The following is a 22669-nucleotide window of genomic DNA, read 5'->3' as shown; positions in this document are numbered from 1 at the left end:
ACACACACACACACATACACACTCACACACACACACACAGAGGAGACTTATGCTGCATTCACGTGTCGTCGGTATGTAGGAATTGTGGTTGTTTTGTGTTTCTTTTGATTTTTGTATTTTAATTATTTCCACATTATAGTGTGGATTTGTATTTGTATTCCCATAAAATGAAGAAAAAAAACCCATCTTAAACAGATTTTGTTTATTATTTTGGTGAATATTGTAAAACAGCTTGAGATAGCTTTGATAGCAGCGCGTCTCTCGTAATTGATGTCGCTTTTATTCCTGCATAGTTCATGAAACATTACCGACGCTGGTGATTTATGTTGCGCGTAATGCGCGATCTGGGTTGGATATGCGGCTTTTCTTTATGTTTCAAGTCAAAACGTGAAATTGGAGATTAACGTTGGTATTTCCGTGGAGCGCGTGAAGGTGGCAGTAGCCCAACCCGACCCGGGCGCACAGCTGAGCTGCGTTGGGGGAGGGATCACACGCGAAGGGCAGCCGAGGCACAAATCTGCGCTCTCAAAGCGCCGAGCGGAGCTGTCGGCGGCCGGCGGCGCTGGCGGATGGACCGCGGGGGTGGGATCACCTCCGGGGACTTTCAAGGAGAGGAAACTCGTTGTTCTGCAGCGGCAGCAACAACAAAAAAAACTCCTATGTGACTTTAATGGCGGAGTCAAAGTAATTTAATGGACATGTTCGCGTCTTGGATGCGTAAAGTCTGCGCGTTTCCCTGGAAACTGAGACGATTGCGCTTTCAAAACAAGAGCAATGATGAGTTCTTGGATCTAATAGGGGGGGTGGGGGTGGAGGGGGTTATAGTCTGGATTAACGGTGACCTTATGCGTCATGTTTCTAGAGGAAATGTGTTATTTTTATGTTTGCGTAAACGTTTCGTGGTGTGTTTAAAGCTGTTGTTCTGTCAGGTACAACCCTCATATCGTTTCTTCATTTAATTTTCGACACATGCGATCATTGTTTACTGATTTATTGTCATATAATTCACTGGGGGGGGGGCGAGTTGCATTGAAACATTGAAACAGGTTCGATGTTTGTTTTTACGCATGAGGATTAATATGTTTACACTTTGGGTGCGTGCGTGCGCGCACGCGCACGCGCGTGACGAGTGTGTGCGTGTGTGTGTGTGTGTGAATTTTCTTCAGTTTCGAGAGGAACATTTCCAGAAATCTCTCTCGCTCTCGCTCTCTCTCTCTCTCTCTCTCTCTCTCTCTCTCTCTCTCACAAACACACACACACACACGGGTCATTTCTTTATCATTGAGATGACGTTTCTATTATTATTAAATATTATATTGGTATTTTTTAACTAGCGATCACATTTGTAGATTCATTAGAGAGCTGGGTCCTGTTTTTGTAAATAAACTCCACCGTAATATAATTTTCATATTAGTTGTTTCAGATTAGATTAAATTGGAGCACTACAAAAGCAAACTTCCCTTTTTGGGTCATCTTCGCATCAGACTTTATGTAACCACAAAACAGAATCATATTAGCATTCAAGATGCATTTCTTTTTTTACTCTTTTATCTCCGAAGAAAGCAACTCTTCAATGTTTTTTTAAGCAAGGAAAGTGTGCCGTCGCAATCCCTTGACATGACTGTCAGTCACCAGCAGTCAGTAGAATACATGCTCCGCCTGCAGCCAACACGGTAGCCTACTCTGCTGCACCCTAGTGTATCAGTCCCTGCATTGCAAAACCTTAAGTACACTGAGGCTGAGTGTGTATTTGTGTCTCCTGAATCATGCAGGACAAGTCATCGCCAGATACACTTTTCTTTGTTAGCTAAAGACATAGCAGCTAAAGATGACATTGTGAAAACACATAATACAACATGACGCGGGCAATGCTGACTCAAATCTCCCATTAATTCCTCCTGCAGCATCTTCTTAAGAGTGGAAAAAAATGAATTCAAGTACACATGAGTGTCATGAGAGCACAGAGGGCCACAGTGTGCTGTAGCTACCATTATGAGATTGTGTCATATGATTGGACTAGTTGAAAGAAGAAAAAAAAACAAAGGGATATTACTTCTGAATAGACATAAATCAACCATAGCGCTGGGGAAGGTGGTCTCAAGCCTCTGGGACAAGATGTGGTGGTGTGATGTGGTTCAGCCTACCAGGGCTTTATGTCAGCCAATAGGATTATTTGAGAAAAGCTCTGAGTAATGTTTGTCTAACTAAAACTTTAATCTGCAAGCTAATGAAACCTTCTGACAGCCTACAGCGGCCAGTGAGCATTTTGGCAGCGAGGTTAGAGCGGAGTAAATCACTGTTCAACCACCGCCGGTCCTGAATAATGTCACAACTGGCGCGTGTAGTATGCACACCAAACTGGCATAACAATGGCCTCTTGTACATGAGATTGATGTGACAGGAAAACCTGATCCATCTGTCAGTTAATCCTCATCATTTCCCTATTCTCCTGCCTCATTTGAAGGATACTTATTGCTCTATCGGAGCCATTTGGACCAGATGGACGTCGATCACTCTGCAGCATCAGACTTTTCATCAGGGGAAATGTTTTATGTAGTGTCACAGGTGAAGTGGGGGATATGCAGAGGTCCGAAAGTCCTGTTAACACTGTCAGTAGCTGCCATTAAAGCCAAAGGGAGCTTTGGTATCGATGCAAATCCACTAGCAACACTATCCAAGCTGCCTTCCAGATTAGCCCAGGCTTAAAGCCACACTAACACTGCTGGGGCAGAGTTTTGCACGCAACCGTGCATGTGTGCACGAGTGCATGCGCTCGTCTGCTGACAGTAAATGTGTGCATGTGGCTGAATACAAATTTCCAAATTATGGCCCCGAAGCTGAGCAGGACTCACTGGCGACCCTCTTCCGGGCGCTGTCGTGTTGTTTTCATTGATTAGGACGCCGCTGTTAGCGTCACAAAGGGATTTCGGCAGACATGCGGTGCTGTGACACGACAAGCGGGATTCTAATGGACATTCATAATTGATGACGCAGTCAATATCGGAAAGTACCCAACATAACGCTCATTTCACCTCTGTCACTGTCACTTAGAGAAAGCCCGATCCACATTAAGTGCCACACGATTGCTCAATGGGAAGCAAAGCTGTCTGCCGAAACGGGACGCACACAACTTAACGTCTCGCAGTCTTCACTTTGCACATGAATGAGAAAATGGCAGGACTGTGGTGGCTGGCCTGAATTGTACCCATTTGGCCTGCGAGGAAATATGAAGAGAGGCGCTGACCTGGCTTAAAGGGAAACCCTGAACCCATGGAAAGCATGGAGTCAGTTCACAGGTTTGACCTCGAGCTGCCGCTGAAAAGCCGAGATGATGTTTGTCAGGATTTGTGTAGCGGGACTGTAAGCCATGACAGCAGAGAGTACGCTCAAGAGGTTAGGTCAGGGCAGAGAGGAAGTTACGTGTATGCATTTATGTGCATGTGTATGATATAAAAAGAAAAAAACACCACTACATAGGTTTTAGCTGTTTTGTTTTGAATGTATGTAAATTGATGAAATTGTACTTTTTTGTTGTTGTTGCCTGATGTGCATTTGGAGGAGCATAAACACAAGTGATCTCATAAGACCACCGCCCTCATTTCCAGGACAACATTTTGACACAGATTGAAAAATAATACAAACCTTCAAGAGTTATATAAGTGACAATATCATCACTGTGAGACTATCCATGTGTATGTTATGTCAGCTGTACTTATGTGGATATCTTGATTTTCTTGAAAATAACGTCTGATCATCGAGTGGTCAGTATATATATATATATATATATATATATATATATATATATATATATATATATATATATATATATATACCTATACCTTTACATTTTTACCAAAGAAAAGGAAGTTGGTTGTATTTCACTGTTAAGTTTAGTTTCAGTAAAAGGAAATATCCCTCTACCATCTTTATTTTCACCTCAAAATAAGTTTATCAGTGTGACAGAATATACCTTCAAACTCGTGCTTTGCTGTCACGTTTCTATCGGCTGTGTGTCGAAGATCTGTGTCAATTGGTTTGAGAGAGAAAATTGTGCATTGGGACTCTGAGGGGATAATCTGTGTTGACATTTGGATTTAGATTTTTTTTTTTTTTTTCTTCTTTCTCTGAGGTCATTTTTTGGTCAAAACACGGGTCGGATGGTGGTTGCCTCTTTCCTCTGCTCTCCCTGCACCTCATTGTAATTTGCTTCATTAAAATGGCTTTGGTTCTATTTTGAGCTGCGTGTGAAGCACGGAGAAGAAGAAGACGAAGACGAAGAAGAAGAAGAAGATGAAGACGAAGAAGTAGAAGAAGAAGAAGAAGAAGAAGAGGGGAGACATGAGGGACCGACCGAGAAGGCCACAGTGTTGTGTAACACCCAGGACGATGGGAAATCCCTGCGAGCAAATGAGTCACTTTTTGTGGAGATGAATGTTGACAGTGAAACACAAAAGTGAAATCAGGCAGCAACTGTTTGCCCAAACAAAACACCGGGCTATGATTGCTATGCATGCGGCTATTAGCTGTGCTTTCAAGTGACAAGTGCTTAAACCTGACAGTGTTTCACTGAGAAAATGAGATGTGAACGGCGGAACTGTGGTTCCAGTGCAGAGGGAAAGCTCCAGAGGCCCCAGACCTGCAATCATTGCTCCCCACTACTCGTGGAGGTATCACAAGACAGACACACACACACACACACACACACACACACACACACACACACACACACACACACACACACACACACACACACACACACAGTGCAGTAAAGCCATTGCCTTAGGTGATGCACATCTGAAAACCGCACTTGCTTGTACAGCCAGAGGCCAATGGCCGCAAAGTGAATTTTCATGGTAATGGTGCAAAGCTTTCTGAGAAGACTCCCAAAAGGCGGGAAAATCCTTTGTATCCGTCAATTTGGACAGCGTGTGCCACCGCGGTCAGGAAGCAAGTCACTTGTTTTGACTTTCAGTCCAATCCTGGAACCTTTTGTGTCGTTAGTTTTAATACTTGATCGAGAAAAGTATTTGTTATTACTAGGTGAAATAGATTTGGAAAGAGGCACATCTTTCCAGGGAAAAATCTGTCGTGAGAGTTGCTTGATCCAACATTATGGGTTTTTTTTCCTGGTTTTTTTATTAAGTAGCTTTAAAAATCTGCAGGTTTTCTTTGACTCGAGTTGAAGTTACTCGTCAAGACTTTGTGGCACATTTGCATATGTGAAATGTTCATCAGTTGAGGATTAGTAGTGTCTGTGTTGAGTACTGTGAGGGGAGGCTGGGAAACTGGAAGTGGAGGGAAAGTGGGGATCTTACAGTTAGATGTGAGTTAACGCAGACACTCAGGTTCTTACAGTCAGTCTGGTTTATCACAGGCAGGAGACTACTTTGAACTGATGAAGCCAACATTTTGTCCAAAGCTCTCTGGATCTGACCGGCAGTGTTAGGAATAAAATGTAATAAAGTGTTATTGCAATACCTTTGCCAGTGAAATGTCAGAGGTTTGTTATTAAAATGAAAGTTACAAACACCAAAGGTTTCATGACCTTCTTTAATTTGGTCGGGAAGCTGCTGTCTCTCTCTGTCCACTTTTCCGTTAACTTCAGCATTTGTCATTTATAATGACAGTTGATATTACACTGAGCTGTTTTGTTTTTTTTGTCTGAACTGACTCAGTCTGAACAGATATCTGACTGTAAGAAACATAATTTCCTTTCATTTCATTCCTTCATTAATTACTTTCTTTCACAAATTATAAACATATAATAGCATGTGCAATGATAAATGATTATATGTGCACCAACGTTTGTCTTCTAACTTCTGTAACAGCTCAGTTAATGTATTTATATTTAAATTAGAAAGAAATACTTAAGTAAGTTACATTTGTCCTATAGCGAATTACTTTTTCAGTTGAAGTATACCGCCTGTCATGTGGTGGAGACGATCATCCTGGTTGGGAAGATTGTAATAACTTATTGTGGTAGCTTGTTTAAAAAAAAAGAAAGAAAAGGAAGCACTCGAATAAACATTTCAGCAATTAACTCTACAAGTTTTTGAACTGTTAAACCCGAAGTTATGAGAGGTGAATCGTATGAATTGCATCTCAATATCCAAAATATCTATGTGTGTCTTTGTGAAGGTAATACTTCAGAGATTGATCATCTCTTTGACGACAACTGCTCCAAATTTGATAGAAAAGAGCTCAATCGCATACTGAATATTCAACAAAAGGTATTGTTGGACCAGGCCAACTTGTGGGCGCTCTTAAAAAAAATCAACTGGAAAGTAACTATAACTGCAATCAAATACTGACTTTCAGAATTTTGCACAAGAACGCTGGCACCAGAAGTTAATACATGAAAAAAAAAAAAAAAAAAAAAAATCCCAACAGAACCAAACAAAAAGCTGTGTTTTGTTAGGTATCAAAGAAACAATCTTCCTCTGTACCCACAGTTACCAAACCACATGCTCCACTGATCTATGTACTTTGTTGCTCCCAACTGAACGACTACTGTATTGACAGCTACAAACAATATTATTAAATGTTATTCAATTCGATCAAAACCGTATGCGAGTGAAAACAATCGGGAGGAAATTGAATGAGTCACTTCATTTGCTGCCCACATGCCACAGCGATGTTAATATATTCCAAATGTACTGCTCTCTCCTCCGGTTTCTTACGGCTCACATATGACTGTACATCTGATCGCTCAATCTGCCGCAGCCCCGGAGAGGAAAGCTCTCCTCCGCTGAGTGATGCTTTTCATTAAACTCTACAGGAACCCTGTCGCCTGCTTGTCGGGCCAGTCTAGATCCAGGTCATCAATAAAGATTTCAGCAACGCCAGTGTGTTGCGATTCGCTCATGTTCTTGCTGGAGGGGCCTGCGTTTCTCAACTCCAGAGAAAGTGGTTTGAAGCTTTAATTGTCTCAAACCGGCATGTTTTTCAGCTGATCTTTCTCACATGGTGACAGTAGCTTCAAAACACAAAAACACAAAACATCTGACTCCGCATGTTATGTCTGTGATTTCAGTGGTAATGAGGACACAATCCAGGTTTATAGAGTGTTCCCCAGCCACAAAAAACAACTTTGTTGTACCCGTTTGACTCCAAACCCTTTTATTCTTATCGTACGGATTAAATTATATATATTAAGTCATGCTAAGGAGAAGCTTTTACATCTGTCTAATAAAAGGGAGTTTTTAAATTAGGTCTGTACTTGCACAATGAAAGCTATTTTTCAATTAAATGCTGCACTTTGAAAATACAATTTGTATTATTTTTGCTTAATGTAAATCAACATAATATGGGGTTTTGCTTCTATAGGGACAAAAGCCAGTCAGTGGTGCCTCTAATAAAAGTGACTCAACACTGCCACCAAACGTGCAAAAGTGGCATAACTTACATTTTACAGCTTGTCCCTTTAAGATTATATTATTTGAATATTTATAACTTTGCCATTTTTATCAGTGAACAAATTAGCAGGAATCTTAAGACACTATGACAACTTTTTGTGTAAAAAAAACCCAACTAAATAAATATAGTTATCGGTCCCATATGCATTACCTCATATTACATCCATCTTATATTAATTTTGCCATCTCCGTATCAGATGGAGAATTCAATTAAAGTTCTTCAGAGCCACATACTTCTCTAAATGGTATGGCTCCCATTTGAAATTCAATTTACTCCAATTTTACACCACCAACAAGCTGCTTTGATCTTCAAATTATGTCAGATGAGTTGTCCCGCAATCTGGTTTAATAACCAAAACATTTGGTGATGTAACATTTCAGGTTATATCCCCAACTCTTTGAAACCCTCTGCCTCTGTATCTACGCTCCAGGACGTCTGCGGTCTCTTTTAAAACCACACCTGAACCGAATCAGACTTTTAGTCTTTTAACTTTTGTATTGTTGACTCTCAAAGCCCCACATAGTCTCACTGTATGATGAACTGTAGTTTTACAGTGTATGATTTTGTGTAAAAAAAAAAAAAAAAAATTTTATGTCTTGTTGGATCAATACATTGACTAATGCGTTTTCAGACTCAGGTGTAGATTTAGTGAACATTTCTATGTAGTAAAAAAAAAAGAAACAAGAGTAGTCAGAGTTTTGCAGAGATATTGTGTTTACAAACAGTACAGACACAAAGTCACAGTGAGCTTGAAGTAAATTTTTGACCATAAAAATGGGCATGAGGGTCAATGTTTGTGTGAAATGTAAAAACATTTCTTCAAGGTATCTCCCATATAAAGTAACGAGAGCAGAGCAAACATAAAGCCTGATGAGTGAACAGACACAGAAACTACATTGACTGACTGAGGCTGTGCACTTTGATCTTTACATACAATTAATCTTTTTCTGGAAACTTCCAGCTACAATCTCTAACAGATATAGTACATCTGAAGAAGTCTGTTTCATGTTTCTTTTTCTGTTTATGAACAACTTTAAAGACTCCTACAATGTAAATCTATCTGTCTCTATTTACATGTATGTGTTTTCTTGAGTAAATATATGTAATTAGTTGATGAGGGAACACTGTGTCATTTCTTTTGTTAGGCTTCCCCTACTTTGAGTACATTGACAATAATGAAATTATTTTGTTTTCTTTCTTTTTTGCCTGTTGAGTCATTTTGTTGAATTGTTTATCGTCACCTGTTACATTTTGGTAATAACAAATGTGATGTCAACGGAGATGCTGAGCTCACTTACAGGAACAGTTTTTCGTGGGCAAGTCTGCTGCCAGTGAAAAGAAGCGATGATGTTTTCCGGATTGCTGGAGCCCGAGTATAAGCCGTGACAGCGCAGTGGTTAATGCAGACCAGCTTAGGAGGTCGTGTCAGGTCAGAGAGGAAGTTACATGTATGCATTCATATGTACATGCACGAAAATCCATTTCATGGATTCCAGGCCTAAGTACATGAACAGGCTATGTATAACGGACACTGTTCAGGTTTGTATTAAATTGCATTAGACAATTGCAGTACTGGGATAAACATTATGTTACAAGGGCCTTGACTATCAAAAGTGAATCCACACCTTCTTTATAGGGGAATAAACATGGTGGTCGGTAGATTGTGTTAACAAGCAAAGACTTCTCGCTGCAGATGCAAATAAATGAGTGCTCAGGCTTCTGCAGAGGGGGCTGATGTTGAAAGACAGAGATAAACATGTGGAGGACTTTCTCTCCAGAAGCAGAGATGAAGAAATTGCTGCACATTTTTCAAATACTGGAAACATTAATAGTCACAATAGAATACATCGAAGAGAATTAGTGAAGTTGCATTAGCAAAAACAATGAGCTTGTCGGTGAAATGGAAAGAAAACTGAATATAGACTCACACACTTCGGGTTCTGTTGTAGTCATTGCACGCCGGAGTTGTTTGCATAAAGAGGAGGCTGCTGCCATCTAGTGGAGGTTTCACGTCATGTTTTTATAGTTTTGTAGCGTCAAAGCTGGGCCTGATTTTTATCAATTCTATTTTACACGACACATTTACACAACACATTTACCTGTACAGGACATGACGTCAGTGTCATCTTATGTGTAATGAACAAATTTCAAACTCTTGTTTGGCCTTCAGGTGTGGACTTTAAGAGATTGACGTTTAAAGGCGCTGTAGCACTCCATCTTTCTCCACGCAGGCAGACTGACGGTTTAGTGGTGGAGCTGGAGGTAAAAGCATGGAACAGACTCGCGTGGAAAATATTACACAATGCACCTCTTTCACACTGGATTTATACTCACCGTAAAGCACTCTCAAAATGTTGCTGCTGACATCTTCTCATCAAAATATAAAATGGTCCAAAACATTTTTTTTTCCTTATATCATGATTATGTTTATTTATTCATGACAGCACAGCACTTGAGTCTTGACTTGAGATCATCTGTGCACATAGTGGTTTAAGATTTTGAGACATAAAGACACTAGTTAAAGCACTCCAAGAGACTGGATGACCACAGAAACAGTCTGATAAATTTTCCCTTTTGTTATGACTTTGCATCATCAGTGCACCCTCTCAAACATTGCATCCACTCTCTCTTTCACTTCTTTTTCATTATCACCACGATTTCCACACGATCCATTCGCTGCATCTCTCATATTTGCTGAGATCAAACAAAGATCCCAAACATTTCAGACTCTCGTCGTCTGCTCTTTATCTCATGTCCCTGCATTTCAGTCCTCGCAGCTCTTTAACGTCTCTGCTCCCACAAGGCGCATTAACAGAAGTGTGAAGAGCTGCTGGACGCTCAGCCAAGCTGGCCTTATCACATCTCTCCCCTGCTGCGGATGACAGGAACATATGCTGACAGTTGGGTCCAATGGGGCACAATAAAGCCACATTGTTGGGGCCTGCTTGTTCCATTTTTCCTGGAATTAGGACGTCCAGTGGTCTGAGACGCTGCTGTCCAGAAGGCTCCTCATGAACTGCGCCATGGCGGGGTATCGCCTCCATTTTCCTCTAATTTTAAGCACTTCCAGTTGTTTCTCCCGGTGTAATTCAAGACTGCCTGGTTTACCTCTTGCTAGAGGAACGGACCTGGTGTCTCGTCCAACTTGTCGGAGCTGATGGAGAGAAAATAAAGAACACGTTAAACTTTTAGAGGGTATTCATTGAACAACAAACTACAGACTACCATCTCAGAGCATTTTAACATACCTTTATCGGTGATTAAGACATTATACTGATAGATCTGCTTTGTGCTCTCAGATTTGTTATGTTACCATTATCTTGCATCTGACACACACCAACTGTGACTCACATCTATGGCAGTCGATGTATTGACAGGCAGAGAAGAAAATGCACAACCTCAGGATTTTAGTTTTGACGTGATACGTACAGCGAGGCTGTCCTGGTTGCCGTGGGTTACTGGCACTGCTTCCAAAAGAGGACTGGAAGTTATGGATGGTCTCTTGAAGGATCTGCCTCTCTCGGCCCTGACGACACACAAATAGTATGCATTTTTACCACGGTAAAATGAAGGCGCCGTAACTTCTTCCTTTCAGCACTTTCGATCTACGGTGAATGGATGTAATTTCAGTTTATTGTGAAATGATTAAGTTACACTGTGGAAAAGTTGAAGCCGAAAGACTGTCTCGCAGGCACAGACAGCACTGGAACAATATATTAAAAGCAATACATCAAACCAAATGCACCTTTCCAGCATTGAGCTCTGATATGGCCGCTAAAATCTGCTGTCTGGGTCCGTCGGTTTTGATGCCCAGCTCCTTCAGGTCTCCATCTGTCAGAGTCAGGAACGCCTCCATGTCCACCTACAAGGCGAGAAAACAGAAGAGAAGCACATTTAAAACACCTTTAACGAATGGAAATGTTCCACACCCGACTGTATGGATTACCTCTTGTTCTTCAAAAATAGGCTGATACTTCTCAAGGGACAGTTTCTTCAAAATACTGGACAGCTCATCTGTAAAAGACACAAAGTCCCCTCAGGAGCCGCCGGAGATTTTTCGATTTCATAGTACCGATTGTGTGACAGTGCGGAAACGACGATTCGGGTTGTTTCGCGAACACAACGTGCCGTCACCTTCATCGGTGATGGTGCCACTGCTGGAGCCGCCGCTGCTCTTGGAGCGTGGGTGAGAAGAGGCGGAGGACAGAGAGTCTCCCGGGCCGGGAGGAATTTTGGGCGTGGGGGAGGGAGACGGGGTGAGAGTGGGTGATGTGCTCTTCGAGGTGGAGGAATTCCCGGACTGAGGTCTCTTTTTCAGCTCCATTTTCTACAAACAATGAAGAGCAAAAAAATTGCACGAGTGCCAAAAAAAAAGAAGGACGGGAGCGGCAGTGAAAGGAACTGAGCTACGAACCCTTCTGGAGTGGATGTCGGAGGAGACCAGGCTGGGGTGGGAGTGGATGTCAGGGAGGCTGATGTCGGGGGGGGGCAGCAGTGAGCCGGGCGTGGAGGCCGGCAGTGGCGGGTGGCTCTGTGTCTGGCTCTGCTGTTTCTCTGGAGCCGGGGTCTTCACCTCTATCAGCCCCGCTGCTCTTTTGCGTTGGGCTGCTATTTGAGAGAGAACGCTGTCTGCACTGCCCCCTGGTGGAAGACGGGACATGGGTGGAAATATTAGTAGCTGCATCATGAATATAGCTTCAATATCGTTGCTATCATTCCAAATATTTTCTGCATGAACCTGAACGATTGTGAGAATCCCGGTTGAGTCCGGCGACTCCATTTGAGCCCCCGGAGGAGTGAGGGGAGTGGTAGTGACCGGAGTTGGAAGGAGAGGATGACGATGGCCCCTTGGTGATGCTGGGAAATTTTATGGACCTGCTAACCACCCGACTGATGGACGTCTGTTTAAGGAAGGGACATTTGACCAACAAACATATGAATGGCGATGGTGTGTAACGAAACGCCTTTTAAATCCACAAGCACTTACAATGTCGGAGTTTCCGCTGCTGTTGAGCTTTCGCTGCGGAGGCATGGGCAGGCGGGGCGCTTCACTCTTGCCCCCCTCTCGGAGAAGCCTCGAGCGGTCCGAGTTCCACGGCTCGAAGTTGGAAGGGGGCAAGAAAGGAGGAATCACTGCTTTCAGCTTGTCATTTGGGAGCCTGGTGAGGGGGGCGCCACTTCTTAGCTGGGGGCGAAAACGGGGAAATGTAATGAATAAAAACAGCGTTGAATTCAAACCATGTTTAGGAAAATCAAGATAAGGACGCCAGAAACTCAAAGATTTTGACTGTAAAATTTAATATTGTGACGTTTAAACCAGGCTGTTGGTTTAAACACTGGACAATCAAATATGTTTTCACGAAATAATAAAAATACAGAGCCTCAAAAATAAGCGTTTTCATGAATTTACTATAGCTATAGCCACCATTCATTCAATTTCTTTTCATTCCATGAAAAACCTTTAAAAGCCCCGGCTTTAAACCAAGCACTACGCACCATTGTGGTTATTAGAAAATCCTCCTTTTCCGCTGATCCTCTGCAGTGACCTGGTAAAAGCAAAGTACATCACATTCACACATGTTGCCCTGCTATCTGACGCCAGGGGGTACGCCGTCGATCCGCAATGTTTTCCACGGCGTCTCACCTGCGTCGCTGGTCTTCACTGCCCAGGCGGCGTTGGCGTCAGTCCCGCCCAGAGCAGCGGCTGGTGGCGCCGTCCCGTTGGACACGGCGGCAGACTTCATACTCGCCTTCATCGTGGCGTCCAGAGGAGCCTCTGCGTCGTCGGGAAATGGAGCGAGGCGATTGGACGAGAGCCCGTGCCTCAGGGTGTGAGTGAGCTTGAGCCGCCGGAAGCGATTGGACATCCTGCTCCACCAGGACTGGGAAGGTCAAATGTATTATCATCATCGATCAACTCTTGATATGACAACGAGGGCAAAGCAGGATTAAGGCCCAATCCCAATTCAATTTTGAACCCCTACCCCTACCCCTTAGCCCTCCGCCTCCAAAACGAGGGCAAGGCAAAGGGATAAAAGTTTCAGCCCTTAGATTTGATACACCCCTCCCCCTCTCGCTCCGTCTCACAGTTTTGACGTCATAATACGGCGCCGTTATATCAGTCCCAAATTCAACGTGTTGCAGCAGCTTGGCTGCTTTGTTTCGTTTCCCGCCTTTCCCCCATCAAGGCGAAGAAATAGACGGAGACGTGGATTACTTCAGATTTCGCGCCGTATTTGGACTTCAGAAACATTTCCTCATTCACCATGTGAAAGCGGAGGAGATTCCTTGTTTGCTCGGGGGTCCCTGTTTTCAAAACACCCATATTAGAAGACTTTGTAACTCTACAGTGTAATAACAAATTGTTATAAACACGGAAGCTACATACAGCAGACGACAGCGCTACTGCCATTCTTACTAGTATAAAACACAACAGGTTTATATAACTTTAGAAGCGTATATATGTGAAATGCGAGTCCTTCGGCGCCATGTCCTCCTACCCCTCTGTTTAAAGTGTGCATCTGGAAACGCTCCGTTTCGAGGGGTGAATAGCCCTTCCCCTTACCCCTCCGCCTCTGCACAGTAGTGAAATGGGACACCCCTCAGACTCTCGTCAACGCGCAATTCAAAGGGGTAAGATGAAGGGCTAAGGGGTAGAATTGGGATTGGCCCTAAATGTGTCGAAGAAACAGCTGGTTAACGTTTGTTCTGAAGCGTTCGGCAGACCTTACAAGACTCTCTTTACCTTGAGGCTTCCCTTGTCGTCGGGCGGCACGGGGACGTTGTTGAGAGACTGCCGGCTTTTGGAGCGAGTCATCAGGGCTCTGCCTCTGTGTTTGGACTTGTCCTTGTCCACTTGCATGCACACGGACGCCAACAGGCGCACCAGCTCCGTGTCTGAGGAGGAAAAAAAGAAAAAAGAAAAGAATAAAGAAAATACAAAAGGGAAGTGAGTCAGAGCTGAGAGGCCCGTGCTGGTGCCTGACAAGACTAACAAGTCAAACCCCAACCAGAATATGGCTTCAGCTTTCTAGTTGCTTGTGTTCGTATATATGCGTCACACCATGTTGCACATACTAACATGTTCATATGAAATCCCTCGAATAAATAGTAATCCAAGAATTCAAGTGAAACCAGTGTGTTGTTGTCTGTTCATTATTGAGGACACCATTTGTTGTTTTCTCTATTATGTTTTTATTGTTGTTTTTAAAATGTGGAATGTCTTGACTCTTGTTAAATTCTAAGACGTGATTGAAATCATTTGAATAACACTGCCATCTATTACAGATGCAGTTTGCTCAGTCCAAAGTGCTGTAAAACACATCCTGGTCACATGTTTTAAAGGCAAACTGGACTGGTTTTTCTTAAAGACATTTCACGTCTTTACCATGGATTGCAAATTGTCTTTGGAAGAGTCTCGGCAGACGCTGTAAACGTGGCGGCGGTCGTGGGAGATTACCAGATTACCTGGGTCGTTGAGCAGCATGACCAAATCAAAGGCTGTATATCCGTTCTTCGCGCGAAGGTTGACGTCAGCTTTTTGACCCAACAGGTACTTGACAATGTCTTTATTGCTGGAAGAAGAAAGGCGGGAGAAAGGAGAGAAGTGTAATAAAGCACTGTGGTATTTCATGTCAAACGTCAACAAAAAAGCGAATTCTGTTGCATGTTTTTTTTTTTTTTTTGCACTTTATTTGACTCCAGGCTCTTCTGATCTTCTTACCCGTGGTAAGTGGCTTGCATCAGAGCCGTCCAACCGTGGACGGCGTCTTGTTTGTCTATGTCGGCGTTCTTCTCCACCATCAGCTGCACCACCTCCAGCTGGCCGCTCACTGCTGCTATCATGAGAGGCGACGCTCCCTCCTGATTGGAGGAATTCACCTGAGCTGGATCCTCCTCCAGGATCTCTTTAACCAGCTGCGAATTCCCTGAATTAGCAAAAACATGATCGAACAGACAATAATAGACTTGGCCATGTTTTTTCAGTCTTTATAACTATAATTTCAGACGGGTTTTTTTTCCCCTTGCAGCTCAGGTGAAGTCTGTTAGATTAAACTCACCCAGTTTGAGAGCGCTGAACACATCCGGCCTTCTTCTCTCATCGTCTGTGAAGAACGAGTCAAGTGAGTACAGAGCAGAGAGAGAGCGAGAGAGAGAGAGAGAGAGAGAGAGAGAGAGAGAGAAGAAACCAGGCAAACTTTAAAAAATGTAGTCAGTAAAATAAAAAACAGCACAATTGAATACAAATCATTGGGGGGAAGTATTTATCATTTATCACATACAATAAGTTCTAATGTTTCAGAGGGTGATTTTTATGACTGAGTCTGGAGTTAATGTGTTTGAAAAAGAGATTTAAATCCACTCAATTTTTTAGCAGTGATAGATGCTGTTCTCGTATTGAGGCATATACGCCTCACATACGATTTATTTATTTTATCATCAGACAATTTCTCCTTGACCATGCTATGACGTCCTTTCTTCATTTCAAATGTTAAGTGTGTTAACTTCTTTCACCGACTCATCAAACTGCATCTCGTCAAATTTGGGCTGGTGGTTGATTTTTTTAATCAATCTTTCAATACATGGCAGATGATCACATGTTAAAACCCCTATTGTGGTGCAATTGCCCCCCAAAAACACTTGTAAAACAATGCGTAACTTAACACTCTTTGTTGACAGTGAGAGGAGCTCGTAAACGTCACAGAGGCAGAAAGAGTTACGACAGTTCACTTCAGTCTCACGACAGTGGAAACTAATTTTCAATTCTGTAAAACACATCTATTATTGATGTGACAGTTCACATTGAACTCAAACTATTAACATGTTGTGTCCTATTCTAATATTAGAAAAGTACCTGCACGTGTTATATATGAGGTCCAGATTTCAAAACAAACAAAAAATAAACATTGTTGGGATTTCTGTTGAGTACCGGTCTGGGGTCGCACGGTGGTGATGGAGTCCAGGTAGGCCTTGATGTCCCTCTGTTTCAGCTGCATGGCCAGCTCGAAGGCCGTCTTGGACAGAACGTTGAGCCGGTCTGGGTCGGCTCCGCGCTCCACCAACTGCTGCGCTACAGCCACCTTCAAGCACACGCTGGTGTCAGCCCATCGCAACTTCATTTTGCAACATTTTCTGCTGCCAAGAGTTTCAAAAACAGTCAAAGAACATTTGGCCCCAAAAATAAATGTCCTAACACTTGTATTATATAACTAATAAACTGCATTAAATCTCCATAATAAATTCACCTCTATCTCACGGGTTTCGACAGTGGCATCGTGGATAGTACTGTCACTTCACAGTGAAAGTATCTGGAGTAGAGACCTTCAGTGTTTGCATTGTTTACACTGTGTACAGTGAGTTTTTATACGGGTACCCCAACTTCACTCACAGCATAAAAATGTGTGTTTGCGGTTAATTGATAACTTTAAACTTAGTGTAAATATGCATGTCTGTACTGTGATGGACCGTGGCCTGTCCAGGGTTTATCCTGGGATCTTCTTGAGCGTCTCACAACTTTACATTGAAACTATCGAAAGTGGAAGGATAGATGATTTTTTTGGGTCTTTCTATCAATCGGTCCCACCTTCCCGCCGAGCGTGGCGATCATCAGCGGCCCCCAGCCAGTGGTCTTCTGTGAAAAATTGACATCGGAGCCCCACTCCAGCAGCAGGCGCACGGCGGCCTCATGACCGAACTGAGCCGCCACCATCAGGGCTGTGATGTCCATGAACTCTCTGCTTCCCGCTCCTCCTCCTCCTCCTCCTCCTCCTCCTCCTCCTCCTCCTCCTCCTCCTCCTCCACCTCCTCCTCCAGGGCAGCTCTCCGCAGGTCCAAACCCAGCTGCACTGTGAGGACAGAAGCATCGCCGTACCTCAGACGAGTCGCTAAAACGGTGGGATCATTCAGGAGGGTTTGCAGAAGAGGTGGAGGAAAAAACACGAACCTGCAGCTGTTGTTGTTGTTGTTACTCGCGACGGCCAGGTGATCGTAGTCGTCGACGTAAGCCCCGCTCTCCAGGAGCAGCTTGACCACGTGAGTGTGGCCCCCGCGGGCCGCCATGGTCAGGACGCTCGCTCCGAGCCTGTTGCGCCCGTTGATCTCCGCCCCATTCTCCAGGAGGATGTGGGCGACCGTCAGGTGGCCAAATCTGGACCAAGACAAGGGAAGACCAGATTTGACTCCAGCGTGGAGGAAGAGAGCTCATCAGACTCTGTCATGGTGCAAAAGAACAACGTGAATATAAACACGGCATACGTGGTAGGCACAAAAAGAACACCTTGGAAATCAGCAAAAAAACTAAACAAATCAATCAGGTCCATCAGGTCTGGCAGATTCTTTGGCAGAATGAATAGGTCATAAATACTTCAGTATAATTTAAATGAGAAAGATTTAATAAAATTCTTCCATGCTGTTTTAAAGTGAATCTAAAGTATTTGTGCCTTGTCTGTCCCGACTGAGGTTAAACTTAATTTATCAGCTTTTTCCTTTATTATGTCTCTTTTCAAATCCAATGATTAGAAGTCATCAAAAACAATATCACGTTCTGTCTTTTTACATGTTTTCCAATGTAATATTTATATTATTATTATTATTTCAATTGTGCTTTTATTACAATTTAATTATGTACAATTGTTTATTATTGTCTTCTTTAGTGTTGTTTATTTTGAATCCCTTTGTTCATTCTGTAACTTTAGTTCACAACCTAAACTGATGAGATATTATATTACCTATTTAAAGTATTTCTCTTGGCTGTTGTGTGAACACGTTTTTATTTTTTATTATTATTTATTATTACAACGTGATTTGAGTGTAGATCTATTTAAACAGAGCTGAGTGAAATGCCTGTTGATGACATGGGAATTAAACAGTGAAAATTTACTTTTACTTGAGTATTGTTTTTTTCTACAACAGTACTTTTACTCTAAATTGAGTGGGTTTTTTTAAAAGCTAGCAGTCCTCGGTCCTCCAGCCCAGAGCCTGAAGCCCACCTGGCAGCCTGCATCAGCGGGGTCCAGCCGTAGTTGTTGCGGCTGTCCACCGAGGCGCCCTTCCGCAGCAGGAACCGGACGAGCTGCTCGTGACCGCCGGCCGAGGCGAACTGCAGGGCGGTGTTCCCCTCCTCGTCCGTGCAGTCCACCGGCACCAGAGACAACATGTCCGCGGCGCCGCCTCCGCCGCACTCCGAGCCCGCCTCGGACCGCAGCCTGCTCTGCCGTCCGGACTCCTTCGGGGCCCCGGGCTCCAGGATGCCCCTTGCCGTGTCGTAGTCGCCCTCATCGCAAGCGCGGAGCAGCAGCAGCGAGTTCGGCGGAACTCCGAAGTTCATCGTCTCCATTCAGAACCGACCAGCACCGAGCGGAACCCTGGTTCGAGTCTGGAAGCCATGACGCACCGCGGCATAAAGTTTGCCCTCCGAGTCTAAACTTTTTTTGTTTTTTCCTCCTCGGCTTCTGGTTTCTGCTCTTCACATTTACCCGGAACAACCCGACTACAGAAAACAACCCGCTGGCAGTCGGCCCGGGTCGGTCCGGGTCTGCCCGGTTCCGTTACTTATTTCTGACTCCGTCAAGTTCACGTCAACACGGGACGGAGCTTCCGGCCAAGGCCTTAAAAAATAAAGCCACTACGCACAAATATCACTCTTAAAAAAAACAATATTCTGTCATTAGGCAGGATTATTGTGAATTGCTGATATAAGTATAATATTGTTGTTGTATGAAACCCTAATTTATTTTTGAAATAAAGTGCATATTTTATACTAGATATTTTATATAAAATCTGCAAATCTGTGACACTAAACAAGCTTGTTTTACACAATTACACAAAAGCCCATCACAGCTTGAAAAAATAATAGCTGTAATTTTAGCATTGGAAAGAGTGGATTATGTATATCTCGATTTAGCCTTAATACATGGTAATATAATTTAAATAAGTATTTGATAATTCATCATCCACATCATTTATCTATTTACATTTTGGTCCCTGGCTTGTCAATATATCATATGAATGTAAATACAAAAGTAAATGTCAGAATATGTTGCAAATATGCTACTGCTGCAGTAAAGAATTTTCAGTTTTGTGTCCTGCTAGAGGTAAAGATAAGTAATAAAAAAAACAAGAGTTAGAATAATAATTTCTAACATGTTAGAAATTATTTTTTTGTTCATTGCCACATCTGGAAAATATTTACAAAATTTACGAGGTTATTTTTTCTAGCTTGACGTTGTCCAGTTGATGGCTGTCGGATGAACGTGAATTGCTTACTTACTGACATCTAGTGGTACAAATTTAGAACTACAAATCTGAAACTAATCTTGTGAAGTTGATGCTAATGTTTATGATTATAACTGCAAAATACAAGGTTATAAAGTACAAATCACAATGACGGAAGGAATATAGGAGCTTGTTTTGACCCCCAAAAATAAGTAGAATGAATGAGTTACATTAAATAAATAGAAATAGAAGAGAGATTTCTTCCGTAAAAAGGAATTAATTCAATAAGAAGCAGAGACTTAATAAATCAAACCTCCCCAACATGTAACAAAGTATTTTGTGCTATTCAGTGTCTGTACAGCAAAAAAGACATTTCACCCTTTGTCAAAAACACCCAGAAGACCCAGATTTTGCCACTTTTCCACGGTTTATATTGTAAAAGTTGTTCCTGTAAGAGCGTCGCTGCTTGAAGTGTCTGAAAATGACAGAAAGTACACTGCAGCTCCCTCTGGCGATGATAGTCTTAAACTACAAGTCTGTAATCATTACAGTGTCCACGAGAGGTCGCTGCCGCCATGCTGTTGACACGCAGTAGAAAAGACCCGGATGTAGCGTACATATCCGGACGCGGCCCTCCGCTCAGCCTTTCTTACCAGAGCTGAACACGCTGCTGGCTGCTGTTCCTGGCTCACCGCTGTTCGCTTGAATTTATTCCCGAATAAGTCGGTCAGGAATCATCACAATGGTACGTGCTGTTATAACTGATCGCCGAGCGTATCGTGTGAAGCGTTTTGCTTGTTGTTTGATCGTTTTTTATGGTTTAAATGTCACTTGAGAAATTTACGGAGCGCGGAAGCTAAAGGCGAGCTAACGCCGCTCTGGTCATCCCGCCAGAAGTCATTTACTAAACTGTCTATTTAACGTTTAACTTTACATTTCTCTTCTTGTAAACATCGTTATGCGTAACACCAAGGTGTAACTAACTTCTAGACTATAAATGCATATATCGGCTAATCTCTCAAATCTTATAGTGTCCCTATAATACATATGTTAAATTGTAGCAGGCTAATGAAATTCATTAATTTCTCTGAAAACTCGCTGTATTTACAACTTATCTTGGATCGTTACTGTTTAGGAAAGTAAACGTGCTTTCCGCTTTTCTAATGCATGTGCGAGGCTAATGCAACGTTCTAACCAATAACCAAGTTATTAATCTCTTGAAATTGTGTTTTTTAGTATTAGTTGTGAAACCTAAACTTCTATTTCTGCATTAGCAATTATGTAAACTGGTAATTATGGACTAATGCTCTTTGACACTTGTGCTGCAGAACACTAAGTTTGCAATCTTGCACTGTATTTGTAAAGATAGAAAAAAAGTTGTACATTATTTTTCAAAAATGTCTGATTTATCTGATTTCAGGCCTTTAAGGATACTGGCAAGGCACCTGTTGAGACCGAGGTCGCCATTCATCGCATCCGCATCACCCTCACAAGCCGCAATGTCAAGTCTCTGGAGAAGGGTGAGAAAAACTGAATAATTCTTGGTTAATTTTACTGGTAGACATGAGCGATGAGGACAAAACTTTGACCGTGATAAACCCTGACGACCTTATACGCTATTCTGAGCCATGCCTCTTGAATGCATAATCCACACGTTGCTTGTTGCATATCTGTACTATAAGCTTTTGTCTTTGTTGTACACAGTCTGCGCAGATCTGATCCGTGGTGCAAAGGAGAAGAACCTGAAGGTGAAGGGACCCGTCCGCATGCCAACCAAGGTATTCCATATCCGCACTTCTGAGACAGAAACTTCCCTCATCTGTGTGGTTTGAAAACAATCTCATGCATGAATCTGTTTTTGGCGATAATTCAGTGTTGTCCCTGTTCTTTTTTCAGACTCTGCGCATCACCACCAGGAAGACCCCTTGTGGTGAGGGATCCAAAACCTGGGATCGCTTCCAGATGAGGATCCACAAGCGCCTGATCGATCTGCACAGTCCATCTGAGATCGTAAAGCAGATCACCTCCATCAGCATCGAACCCGGTGTAGAGGTTGAAGTGACCATCGCAGACGCATAAACAACACGGATGTTTCAATAAAAAAAAGAAATCGATGCGGAAACTGTTGTCTTGTTTTGGCACATATAAAGGCCAGTTGGGGGGGCGGCAGTGTGTGACATAATTGGTCTAATATATTGCAGCCTTTTAAGTAATTTCGCATAAAACCATTCTCAATCAAAACAAGTCAAGTTTACTTTCAAAGTATGTCATGACTTAACATGATTGAGTGCTTCAACTTATGATCCCATTACATTTTATGCCACAGCTACAGTAGCACTTGTATGTAGTTGAGGTATTGATAATTTACACAAGTATTAAATCTATAATTTGGGAAATTACAGACTTAAAATTACACAGAAATCTTAAGTGAAAGTGATGAGATGACAAGTACTAATCCAGTAATCGTATATTAAAACACAAATCTTTGATATTGGCAATATACAGAACTGAGACTAAACTGACAAAACTATTCAGTCACTGAGGTACAAATCAATTTTATCTTTCATTACATCTTAGAGGGCTGATAAATCACAAGTTTCAAGTAGTATTGTTTGTACTGACATTTATTTTTACATATCCTGTGGCACATAACACACCACTATATTAAATTCGTGTTTAACTGGCAATAGTGCCATTCTCTAATATATCCTGTTGAATCCACAAATATAACTGAAAAACGATCTGCAACATATACTTGCATTGTCTTACATTCTAAAATCTAATCAATTGGTCCTTGCACGATGACAAATCATCCCTGAAGAATTCATGCAATTCGGGTTGGGTTTTTGTGAAAAGTTGGTAAAATACATACATACAAACCAATAAATAAATACACGCAGGCAAAAACATAACCCTCCGCCTCATCTTTCGTTGGCGAAGGTAAACATATACTCATAACACAAAGAAAAATACAGAGCTGTAATTCACACTCCAGGCCAGTAGGTGGCAGTAATGCACCATTTTTCTTTCAGCCTAAAGC

The 22669-nt window shown here is 42.5% G+C and overlaps 2 protein-coding genes across 2 annotated transcripts; one reads left to right on the top strand and one right to left on the bottom strand.

Moving 5' to 3' along the window:
• Positions 1-9863: 9863 nt before the first annotated feature.
• Positions 9864-18930, bottom strand: anks6 (ankyrin repeat and sterile alpha motif domain containing 6). Its single transcript, XM_080515359.1, has 18 exons — positions 18405-18930; positions 17360-17563; positions 17000-17261; positions 16346-16496; positions 15477-15521; positions 15140-15344; positions 14884-14990; positions 14162-14313; positions 13061-13298; positions 12913-12962; positions 12404-12601; positions 12155-12317; positions 11831-12057; positions 11551-11743; positions 11363-11430; positions 11162-11278; positions 10846-10942; positions 9864-10570 (listed from the first exon to the last, which is right to left on the bottom strand). The coding sequence occupies exons 1-18, from the start codon at positions 18749-18751 to the stop codon at positions 10521-10523; spliced, it is 2874 nt and encodes a 957-aa protein (XP_080371485.1). The 5' UTR covers positions 18752-18930; the 3' UTR covers positions 9864-10520.
• A 1320-nt stretch (positions 18931-20250) lies between these two features.
• On the top strand, positions 20251-21751 carry rps20 (ribosomal protein S20). Its single transcript, XM_080514721.1, has 4 exons — positions 20251-20374; positions 21050-21149; positions 21334-21407; positions 21526-21751. The coding sequence occupies exons 1-4, from the start codon at positions 20372-20374 to the stop codon at positions 21706-21708; spliced, it is 360 nt and encodes a 119-aa protein (XP_080370847.1). The 5' UTR covers positions 20251-20371; the 3' UTR covers positions 21709-21751.
• The last annotated feature ends 918 nt before the right edge of the window (positions 21752-22669 follow it).

Source organism: Blennius ocellaris (genome assembly GCF_963422515.1).
Source record: "Blennius ocellaris genome assembly, chromosome: 19".
NCBI classification, from domain to species: domain Eukaryota; kingdom Metazoa; phylum Chordata; class Actinopteri; order Blenniiformes; family Blenniidae; genus Blennius; species Blennius ocellaris.
The sequence above is the reverse complement of the archived record's forward strand: the minus strand, read 5'-3'. Positions and strand labels throughout refer to the sequence as shown.

Coding starts and splice junctions, on each gene's coding strand:
- anks6 (XM_080515359.1), bottom strand. CDS start 18,751: ATGGAGACGATGAACTTCGGAGTTCCGCCGAACTCGCTGCTGCTGCTC. Junction 13,299..14,161: donor ACGACAAGGGAAGCCTCAAG/GTAAAGAGAGTC, acceptor TGACCTTCCCAG/TCCTGGTGGAGCAGGATGTC. Junction 11,279..11,362: donor CTATTTTTGAAGAACAAGAG/GTAATCCATACA, acceptor CTCGCCTTGTAG/GTGGACATGGAGGCGTTCCT.
- rps20 (XM_080514721.1), top strand. Junction 21,150..21,333: donor TGTCAAGTCTCTGGAGAAGG/GTGAGAAAAACT, acceptor TGTTGTACACAG/TCTGCGCAGATCTGATCCGT. Junction 21,408..21,525: donor CCGTCCGCATGCCAACCAAG/GTATTCCATATC, acceptor TTCTTTTTTCAG/ACTCTGCGCATCACCACCAG.